This window comes from Oncorhynchus tshawytscha, linkage group LG31, assembly GCF_018296145.1.
Source record: "Oncorhynchus tshawytscha isolate Ot180627B linkage group LG31, Otsh_v2.0, whole genome shotgun sequence".
Classification (NCBI taxonomy): Eukaryota; Metazoa; Chordata; class Actinopteri; order Salmoniformes; family Salmonidae; genus Oncorhynchus; species Oncorhynchus tshawytscha.
This window is the reverse complement of record NC_056459.1, coordinates 7669490-7680860: the sequence shown is the minus strand read 5'-3', so window position 1 is coordinate 7680860 and position 11371 is coordinate 7669490. Positions and strand designations below refer to the sequence as shown.

The following is an 11371-nucleotide window of genomic DNA, read 5'->3' as shown; positions in this document are numbered from 1 at the left end:
ACAGAGCATGATAATACTGTCCCGGGTAAAAGCTTGAATGCTTCAAGGCTCAATGTAGCTGTTTTTATTTTAATATCAAATCATTTTTGGGTAACAATTAACTACCTTACTGTAATAGTTTTCCATTAAAATAGTCCAAAAGAACCAAAAATTGCTTTTTTAGCAATAACCATTTTCTCTAGCAATAATTTTGCTAGGGCTGTCCGAGAGTGGTCTGGATGGGGAGGGGAAGGGTTATGTAATCTGAAAAGAAGCTGTTATTGCCAGAGGTTTGAAACTCTATCAGGAACTATCAGGAAATAACACCAATCAAATGTTTTCACACTTTTACGGTGTTAGTTTCATCAGCTGGTATACAAAATGATGCAAAACACAGGGAAAACATCATTTTGACTGTACTGGGCCTTAAATATCCCACCCGGCCCATCATCTCCCTTCCTTTACTCTTTTGCTAATTATAATATATTACGTATGATAAATAATAATCCATCCTCTATAACACACTCACATAAAAAATGATGAACACTTCCCATGACCAATTCATAATGCCTAAAAGAGCATTTATAACGCCTTATGTTGCCTGCTGTCTTAAGATCCCTCATGTGAAGATAGGCCCGGAGGAGACGCCCAAACTCCCATACCTCCGCTTCGCCTCGGTCAGCCTCTACCCCAGCAACGAGGACCTGAGCCTGGCTATAGGGGCCATCCTCCGCTCCTTCAGCTACCCCACCGCCAGCCTCATCTGCGCCAAGGCAGAGTGTGAGTGTACACCTAAGGGTGTCCTGATGCTACATTCATGCTCCTATACTTCCCAACAGGTATATTTCTGTACTACAATTCTTCCCTATGTACGCTCTTGGAAAAAAAGGTGCTATCCAGAACCTAAAAGGGTTCTTCAGCTGTCCCCATAGGAGAACCATTTTTGGTTCCAAGTAGAACCCTTTCCACAGAGGATTCTACCTGGAACCAAAAAAGGTTATCCTATGGGAACAGCCGAAAGAACCCTTTGTACACTCTTCGAATAAAGGGTTCCAAGTCTCATTTATGCCAAGGCAGAGCGTGGGGGTTGAGCTGGACTGTATTCATGTCCTCCTGTATTTCCTTTACCTCCGTATTTTCATACACAAACTCTCCACGGTTATAGTTGGATCTACGCAAAGCGTTGAGCGTGAGTGCAGGGTTTTCTTCAAGGTGTCTGCTCACGTAATCCTTCATTTAGCCAAGAAGGTTATAGCAGTACATAGCTACCCGTTTATGTACTGTGTATATGTTTTGACGCTTCTAGGCTTGTCAACGTACAGCCGATGCCCCTGAATCTTCAGCAGAGCAGCAGATTGTATCCTAGGGTCCCCCTGCACACAGAGTGCAGCCGCCCGGCCGGTCCACGCTGTGGATTAGCCCAGTTCCCCTCCAGATTGGATTATGCCTTCCACTTATGAGCTGCCTCTCCACTTGACTGCTCAGGTCTGGGGCCAAGGTCAGGTGTGATCATGCACCGAATGCATCTTTTTACAGGCCGCGCTGCCCTCCCTCTTTATCGATCCCACTGTTTTCCACTTGGTTGGACTGGTATGCGGTCTGTGTAATGTGCCCTCGCAAAATATATATATTTTTCTTCTTCTCTCTTCTGTTTAAAATTGCTTTTACAGTCAGCTACATTGCCGATGTATTGGTTTCCCTGTTCACGGCTCAGTTAAATTACAGCCACCCTATGGAGAGTTTATTGTTTCAATTATCAAGGTCATGCATGTGATTTTACTAGTCCTGGATACGTTCACTCAGTGGTCACTGAATGTTATAAAAACAGGCAGGAAGTAAAGGTGTACTTGTCATTCATTTTAAGAAAAAAGTGAAACAATTGAAAATATTGAAAAACCCTCCTTTGTTACACACCTCACCAAAATATCAGATTAAACATAGTGGTTTAGAGAGAATGTGAACGTTACCAGCATCCTCTAGGCATTTAGTTACCATCTGATTACCTGTTAAATGATGGTATATTTACCAAAGTAGTTTTAGAGTTACTACGCAGTATATTATAACGGGGGAGGGGGACAGAGAAATAGAGCAAAATATAAGTCATCAAAATGGTAGCAGTAATCAAAATGGTAGCAGTAATCAAAATGGTAGCGGTAATCAAAATGGTTGCAGTAATCAAAATGGTAGCAGTAATCAAAATGGTAGCAGTAATCAAAATGAGTTTTGAAACAACAACACAGTGCTGTAGTTCTCTGAAATGTTTGGTTGAGGTATAACAACATTTGCAGTTCATCAAAACATTCCCAGTCTCTAACTTTGATGCCCCCCCGCCTCCACCCTTTAGGTCTGCTGCGATTGGAGGAGCTGGTGCGGCGCTTCCTGATCTCCCGGGAAACGTTGTCTGTCAGGATGCTGGACGAAAGCCTGGACCCCACCCCCTTGCTGAAGGAGATCAGAGACGACAAAGTGGCCACTATCATCATCGACGCCAATGCCTCCATCTCCTACCTCATCCTCCAGAAGGTCAGGACACTCACCGGGCTACAGTTACAAAGACAACTGACAACAGTGTGGTCATCTGTAGCTCAGGTGGTAGAGCAAGGCATAGTGGGTTTGATTCTCAGGGCTGCCCGTACGTAAAATGTATGCAGGCGTGACTAAGTTGCTTTGGATAAAAGGCCTGCTAAATGGCATGTATTATTATTATATATTATTGTTTAAAGTCCTTCAAAGAAAAACACTTTATTTGAAGGCTTCCTCGATCTAGGAAGTCATAACACATGTATAACTCATATATATACACATGTTCTATATATATATATATATATGAGTTATACATGTTTTAAATATATATATATATACATACATACACATATATACACTGCTCAAAAAAGTAAAGGGAACACTAAAATAACACATCCTAGATCTGAATGAATGAAATATTCTTATTAAATACTTTTTTCTTTATATAGTTGAATGTGCTGACAACAAAATCACACAAAAATGATCAAAGGAAATCAAATTTATCAACCCATGGAGGTCTGGATTTGGAGTCACACTCAAAAGTAAAGTGGAAAACCACACTACAGGCTGATCCAACTTTGATGTAATGTCCTTAAAACAAGTCAAAATGAGGCTCAGTAGTGTGTGTGGCCTCCACGTGCCTGAATGACCTCCCTACAACGCCTGGGCATGCTCCTGATGAGGTGGCGGATGGTCTCCTGAGGGAGACTGGAATCCCAGACCTGGACTAAAGCATCTGCCATCACCTGGACAGTCTGTGGTGCAACGTGGCGTTGGTGGATGGAGCGAGACATGATGTCCCAGATGTGATCAATTGGATTCAGGTCTGGGGAACGGGTGGGCCAGTCCATAGCATCAATGCCTTCCTCTTGCAGGAACTGCTGACACACTCCAGCCACATGAGGTCTAGCATTGTCTTGCATTAGGAGGAACCCAGGGCCAACCGCACCAGCATATGGTCTCACAAGGGGTCTGAGGATCTCATCTCGGTACCTAATGGCAGTCAGGCTACCTCTGGCGAGCACATGGAGGGCTGTGCGTCCCCCCAAAGAAATGCCACCCCACACCATGACTGACCCATCGCCAAACCGGTCATGCTGGAGGATGTTGCAGGCAGCAGAACGTTCTCCACGGCGTCTCCAGACTCTGTCACGTCTGTCACGTACCCAGTGTGAACCTGCTTTCATCTGTGAAGAGCACAGGGCGCCAGTGGCGAATTTGCCAATCTTGGTGTTCTCTGGCAAATGCCAAACGTCCTGCACGGTGTTGGGCTGTAAGCACAACCCCCACCTGTGGACGTTGGGCCCTCATACCACCCTCATGGAGTCTGTTTCTGACCGTTTGAGCAGACACATGCACATTTGTGGCCTGCTGGAGGTAATTTTGCAGGGCTCTGGCAGTGCTCCTCCTGCTCCTCCTTGCACAAAGGCGGAGGTAGTGGTCCTGCTGCTGGGTTGTTGCCCTCCTACGGCCTCCTCCACGTCTCCTGATGTACTGGCCTGTCTCCTGGTAGCGCCTCCATGCTCTGGACACTACGCTGACAGACACAGCAAACCTTCTTGCCACAGCTCGCATTGATGTTCCATCCTGGATGAGCTGCACTACCTGAGCCACTTGTGTAGGTTGTAGACTCCGACTCATGCTTCCACTAGAGTGAAAGCACCGCCAGAATTCAAAAGTGACCAAAACATCAGCCAGGAAGCATAGGAACTGAGAAGTGGTCTGTGGTCACCACCTGCAGAACCACTCCTTTATTGGGGGTGTCTTGCTAATTGCCTATAATTTCCACCTGTTGTCTATTCCATTTGCACAACAGCATGTGAAATTTATTCTCACTCAGTGTTGCTTCCTAAGTGGACAGTTTGATTTCACAGAAGTGTGATTGACTTAGTTACATTGTGTTGTTTAAGTGTTCCCTTTATTTTTTTTGAGCAGTGTATATAAAACACATGTATAACTCATATATATATACATACATATATATGTATATATAAAACACATGTATAACTCATATATATATATATATATATATATATATATATATATATATATTATATATATATATATACATTAAAACACATGTATAACTCATAAATATATATACATACATATACATGTATATATATAAAACATGTATAACTCATAAATATATATATATATTTAAACACATGTATAACTCATAAATATACAGTGCCTTGCGAAAGTATTCGGCCCCCTTGAACTTTGCGACCTTTTGCCACATTTCAGGCTTCAAACATAAAGATATAAAACTGTATTTTTTTGTGAAGAATCAACAACAAGTGGGACACAATCATGAAGTGGAACGACATTTATTGGATATTTCAAACTTTTTTAACAAATCAAAAACTGAAAAATTGGGCGTGCAAAATTATTCAGCCCCTTAAGTTAATACTTTGTAGCGCCACCTTTTGCTGCGATTACAGCTGTAAGTCGCTTGGGGTATGTCTCTATCAGTTTTGCACATCGAGAGACTGACATTTTTCCATTCCTCCTTGCAAAACAGCTCGAGCTCAGTGAGGTTGGATGGAGAGCATTTGTGAACAGCAGTTTTCAGTTCTTTCCACAGATTCTCGATTGGATTCAGGTCTGGACTTTGACTTGGCCATTCTAACACCTGGATATGTTTATTTTTGAACCATTCCATTGTAGATTTTGCTTTATGTTTTGGATCATTGTCTTGTTGGAAGACAAATCTCCGTCCCAGTCTCAGGTCTTTTGCAGACTCCATCAGGTTTTCTTCCAGAATGGTCCTGTATTTGGCTCCATCCATCTTCCCATCAATTTTAACCATCTTCCCTGTCCCTGCTGAAGAAAAGCAGGCCCAAACCATGATGCTGCCACCACCATGTTTGACAGTGGGGATGGTGTGTTCAGGGTGATGAGCTGTGTTGCTTTTACGCCAAACATAACGTTTTGCATTGTTGCCAAAAAGTTCAATTTTGGTTTCATCTGACCAGAGCACCTTCTTCCACATGTTTGGTGTGTCTCCCAGGTGGCTTGTGGCAAACTTTAAACAACACTTTTTATGGATATCTTTAAGAAATGGCTTTCTTCTTGCTACTCTTCCATAAAGGCCAGATTTGTGCAATATACGACTGATTGTTGTCCTATGGACAGAGTCTCCCACCTCAGCTGTAGATCTCTGCAGTTCATCCAGAGTGATCATGGGCCTCTTGGCTGCATCTCTGATCAGTCTTCTCCTTGTATGAGCTGAAAGTTTAGAGGGACGGCCAGGTCTTGGTAGATTTGCAGTGGTCTGATACTCCTTCCATTTCAATATTATCGCTTGCACAGTGCTCCTTGGGATGTTTAAAGCTTGGGAAATCTTTTTGTATCCAAATCCGGCTTTAAACTTCTTCACAACAGTATCTCGGACCTGCCTGGTGTGTTCCTTGTTCTTCATGATGCTCTCTGCGCTTTTAACGGACCTCTGAGACTATCACAGTGCAGGTGCATTTATACGGAGACTTGATTACACACAGGTGGATTGTATTTATCATCATTAGTCATTTAGGTCAACATTGGATCATTCAGAGATACTCACTGAACTTCTGGAGAGAGTTTGCTGCACTGAAAGTAAAGGGGCTGAATAATTTTGCACGCCCAATTTTTCAGTTTTTGATTTGTTAAAAAAGTTTGAAATATCCAATAAATGTCGTTCCACTTCATGATTGTGTCCCACTTGTTGTTGATTCTTCATAAAAAAATACAGTTTTATATCTTTATGTTATATGTTTGAAGCCTGAAATTTGGCAAAAGGTCGCAAAGTTCAAGGGGGCCGAATACTTTCGCAAGGCACTGTATATACATACATATATATGTATATATAAAACACATGTATAACTCATATATATATATATATATATAACACATGTATAACTCATATATAACACATTTGTAAGCAGTACATAAACATTCCATAAATGGAATCGTGATGTTACTTAGACATAATGAATATATCTACTTATGAATCTGCATGAATTATTAATGTGCTATGAAATCTTTATGTACGTTTGCCTTGCCCAGCTCAACGTCATTCTCTGCAGTATAACACATAGTACCATTTATTCTACGCTGTATTACAGCCAGAAGGCGCATTATGTATGCATGCTTTTAAATGATGTATTATTCTGTTCTGTATTCTACTGGTGGCACTACCAGTGGCATAACTACTGTAAGCTATGTAAATGCTACAAGTAGTCTTTATGTAAGCTATGTAAATGCTACAAGTAGTCTTTATGTAAGCTATGTAAATGCTACAAGTAGTCTTTATGTAAACTATGTAAATGCTACAAGTAGTCTTTATGTAAACTATGTAAATGCTACAAGTAGTCTTTATGTAAGCTATGTAAATGCTACAAGTAGTCTTTATGTAAGCTATGTAAATGCTACAAGTAGTCTTTATGTAAACTATGTAAATGCTACAAGTAGTCTTTATGTAAGCTATGTAAATGCTACAAGTAGTCTTTATGTAAGCTATGTAAATGCTACAAGTAGTCTTTATGTAAGCTATGTAAATGCTACAAGTAGTCTTCATGTAAGATAAGTAAATGCACGTCAAAATAGCAGATATGCGCTGTTTGCTTAACGTTATGTCTCAATAGTAGAGAGGTCACAGTTCTACATGTTATACACCGACTGATGTGTATAAAGCGAACCAACTTGTTATCTGAATGCCATATGATCAAGTTATTGCATCACCCATAATGCAGTACAGTTCAGCACTGTTACCAATGACCCCCTCTCTCCTTTTCCACCCCTCAGGCATCGGAGCTGGGGATGACGTCAGCATTTTACAAGTACATCCTCACCACCATGGTAAGAGCATACCAATCAAAATTCTCCTCCCATCCCTCCCCGTACCCTACCCACTACCCTTTCTGCTCGTGCCCTGGCCGCCCGGCCTATGGATGGCTATCGCGGCGGATCTCATCTGAAATGCATGATGGGAGTGCGCAGTTTGTCATCATTATTTCCCTGCCCAGCGCATGCCCTTGTGCGAGGTGACTTACATAGCTAATAATATTTCCGACATCATATCCCGTCCCGTCTACAGTGCAGGACATTTTTACCGTGGTACTTACAAGGGCGTGCGCCTCACACCCCTAAGGGCAAAACGGCAGTTCCCCGAAACTTTGGAGAGGGGCCAGAAATCTCTAAATCATCACCATTTCATTTTCATACAGTGGCTGAATGGCACGCCACTCTACTGTCTAGAGCTGGCTCCCTGTCCTGCCTCTGTCACTGTATTGTACCGCGGTCCTATATCGTACTGACACACTGTGGCCTTACAGTAAACAGTACCACTCTGCTATTGTGAGATGCTGTGGTACACTGTTACCACTGCTGTCCAACTGCAATGATCTTTTTCAGAGCCTGCATTTAAAAAATGTTTAAAATATTTACCCCTATTCTACCCCTATTTTCACACTGTTATCTCATACGGCACTGTCGAACAATCATCTCATATAATATATACATATAATATACATCAAATAATATACATCACATTAAATATAAACAAACTTTTTGTCCACCTGTGTGGTTTAGCTAGCTCTCTCTAGAGTGTACACTCCCAAGCCCCTCCCTCTCTCTTATGTCAATCAGGACTTTCCCCTGCTGCGATTGGACGACGTGGTGGATGACCAGTCCAACATCGTGGGTTTCTCCATGTTCAACAGCAGCCATCCCTTCTACCTGGAGTTCATCAGGAGTCTCAACCTGTCCTGGAGGGAGGGCTGTGAACTTAGCCCCTACCCCGGCCCAGCGGTGAGAACAGGACACCTTGTATGTGGTTGTACTCATACACTGTTACTGTTGCTCATACTCAATCTTTCTCTGCGATAGGCAGGCTCGAGGTCAGGACAGGCAGGGGTACAGTAACCAGGTCAGAGTCCAAACGGTACAAGATGATAGGCAGGCTCGAGGTCAGGGGCAAGCAGAGTAGTCAGGCAGGCGGGCTCAGAGTCAGGACAGGCAATGGTCAAAACCACGAGTGTGAGAAAAGTGAGACTGGGTAAAGAAGGAGCTGAGACACAAAAAATCTGGTAGACTTGACAAACAAGAGGAACTAGCACAGGGAGACAGGAAACACAGGGATAATTACACCGGGGATAATAAGCGACACCTGGAGGGGGTGGAGACGAGCACAAGTACAGGTGAAACAGATCAGGGCGTGACACATATACTGCTACAGAAACTTACTCATATACTGCTACAGTAACTTACTCATCATGTCAGCCAAGTATTTATCTTGTGTACTCACTACTGCTAAGTTACCCTCCAGGTGTTACCCATACATATTTTGACTACTACCCGTATACTCTCGATACTAATTTACACTGCTCTAGCATCATATATTTCATACTATATCAGTATAATGACATCCAATTTCACATTCCCTCATACATGCTCACTCATACACTTACTCGTACATTTCTAGGTCATACACAGCAGAGGAGGCTGGTGGTAATGGCTGGAATGGGATAAACGGAACGGTATCAAACGTATGGAAACCACGTCTTACTCCGTTCCATTAATGCCAATCCAGCCATTACAATGAGCCCGTTCTCCTATAGCTTCTCCCACCGGCCTCATACACAGACTTTATAACTATTCCTTTTGACACAATCAAACTGACAGTCGAGGTACACAGATTGCCATGCTGTCACTCACAATCTGTGTGATTCACACTCTGTCCGGTTGACTGATGCCTGACCAGATGTCATTAATGTTCAAGGGTTAGTTCGGGATTTTGGCATTGAGGCCCTTTATCTTCTTCCCCAGCGTCAGACAGAAGTTGCTAACTAGCGCTAGCACAACATGCTTCCAGTCATTGTGCTAACGCTAGCTAGCATTGGTTCACAAAACTACCCCTACAAGCATTCATACTGGACACAAAGACCTAAAAATGGTGTCCACAAGTTTGTCGAACTCTAGGGAAGTAGATAAAGGGCCTCATTGCCAAAATCCCAACGTTTCCCTTTAAGGTTTGATTGAATCGCTTTGGCACAGACCACAGTGCCACCTTGTTGACTGAGAAATGTTACATCTATCTCAATGTTTCTGTCTTTCTTTCTCCATCTCTCTCTCTATCCTTATGCCTGCCTCCCTTATCTTTCTCTCTCTTTCTCTCTCTACCATTGTGCCTCTCTCCATCTCCCTCCCTCCCTCCCTCCCTCCCTCCCTCCCTCCCTCCCTCCCTCCCCCTCCCTCCCTCCCTCCCTCCCTCCCTCCCTCCCTCCCTCCCTCCCTCCCTCCCTCCCTCCCTCCCTCCCTCCCCTCCGTCTCTATGTCTTTCTTACTCTCTCTCTCCCACAGCTGTCATCGGCTCTCATGTTTGATGCGGTTCATGTGGTGGTGGGGGCGGTGCGTGAGCTCAACCGGAGTCAGGAGATTGGAGTGAAGTCACTCAGCTGCACCACTCCTCAAATCTGGCAGCACGGCACCAGCCTGATGAACTACCTGCGCATGGTACCCACACCTGCTCTCTCTTTACTCAATACTGTCCCGATGCTGTCTCAATACTGTCCCGATGCTGTCTCAATACTGTCCCGATGCTGTCTCAATACTGTCCCGATGCTGTCTCAATACTGTCCCGATGCTGTCCCAATGCTGTCTCAATACTGTCCCGATGCTGTGCCAACACTGTCCCAATGCTGTCCCAACTATCCCATTGTAATGTTGTTTTAAGTTTTGTTGACTACAGAAACCTTTAGTTCACCAGTGTGGTTTCTCTTTACTGCATGTTGTCCAAACTAGCCAATTGTGCCACCTGCATATAAGCCAACTCATTGTTGTCTTGCCCAGGCAACAATGCAACATCGTCCCAATAGGTCCAGTGCTTAGTGGAAATATGCAACATACCATGGTACATCCACCTGTTACTGTAACAGGTACATCCACCTGTTACTGAACATTGTCCCAACTCGAGTGGCTAGCTATTTATGCATTTGTCCCCGTAGCCAACTCGTTCTCCTGCCAAGGCAACAATGTGATGTTGTTGATTACAGACCAGTTCTAATAGATTCCATGCTTAGCCAAAACATGGCTACCTTTGGTCATGAACTACAGAAGTAACAAGGGTTGCTGGGCAAATCCATATAAAATCAGTACATTTGCGGGATGAATGGCATTTCAGCTCATAAAATGAAAGTGATATAACTTTTCAATTCATGAAGTGACTCCTGAATTATTGAGCAATTGACTGAGTTGGTTTTGGAATTGACCCCAACTCTACCAGTAGGCTAACTAGCGAATAGCACAGCTCCACTTAGCAAAACGTTAGTGCTTGAAGCATCATCTTATAACGTTCCTGTCGCCTTTGGGGCATTCGTATGTTGTCACGTATACTACTGCTCTTGTTTTGTGGTTGTTGTGGTGTTGATGGTATTCTTCCTATCTTCATTGTAGTGCTCTGCTGGGCAGCACATTTTCTCTCCATCCTCACTTCCTCCTTCATTCCTCCTCCTATCGGAGTCTGCCATTTCTTATCTTCCACCATCTGTTTCTCCACTCATCTCTCTTCAGTCTCAGACAATGTTTTCTCGCTCTCTGTGCATCATTCCATCATTCGAACACTCTCTTTGGCAGTGGTTCCTCTCCTCTCCCCCCTCTTTCCCCCACTCTGTTGTTCCTCGTTTGGGCATCTCTCGTTCTACCTCTCTTTCAGGGTATAATTCATCCTGAGTCTCTCTCTCTCTCCACGCTGCACCCTCTGTCTCTCTGCTTGCCTTTTGTTTTAACCATACATCACTCTGTCTCTCTCGCCACTTTCAGCCATCTAATATACCGCCGCCAAGCCTAGCTATCGCCTGGTCTGTTTGTCTGGGCTGAATCTCTCCCTTTC

The 11371-nt window shown here is 43.5% G+C and overlaps 1 protein-coding gene across 4 annotated transcripts in view; it reads left to right on the top strand.

Moving 5' to 3' along the window:
* LOC112229831 (glutamate receptor ionotropic, kainate 5-like) overlaps positions 1–11371 on the top strand; it is a 79653-nt gene that overhangs the window by 52009 nt on the left and 16273 nt on the right. For all 4 annotated transcript variants that reach the window (XM_024395909.2, XM_042310312.1, XM_042310310.1 and 1 more), the window contains 5 exons: positions 594–759; positions 2324–2502; positions 7288–7341; positions 8131–8292; positions 9844–9996. In XM_024395909.2, the coding sequence (XP_024251677.2) occupies positions 594–759; positions 2324–2502; positions 7288–7341; positions 8131–8292; positions 9844–9996 (714 nt within the window). The remainder of the gene's footprint in view (positions 1–593; positions 760–2323; positions 2503–7287; positions 7342–8130; positions 8293–9843; positions 9997–11371) is intronic.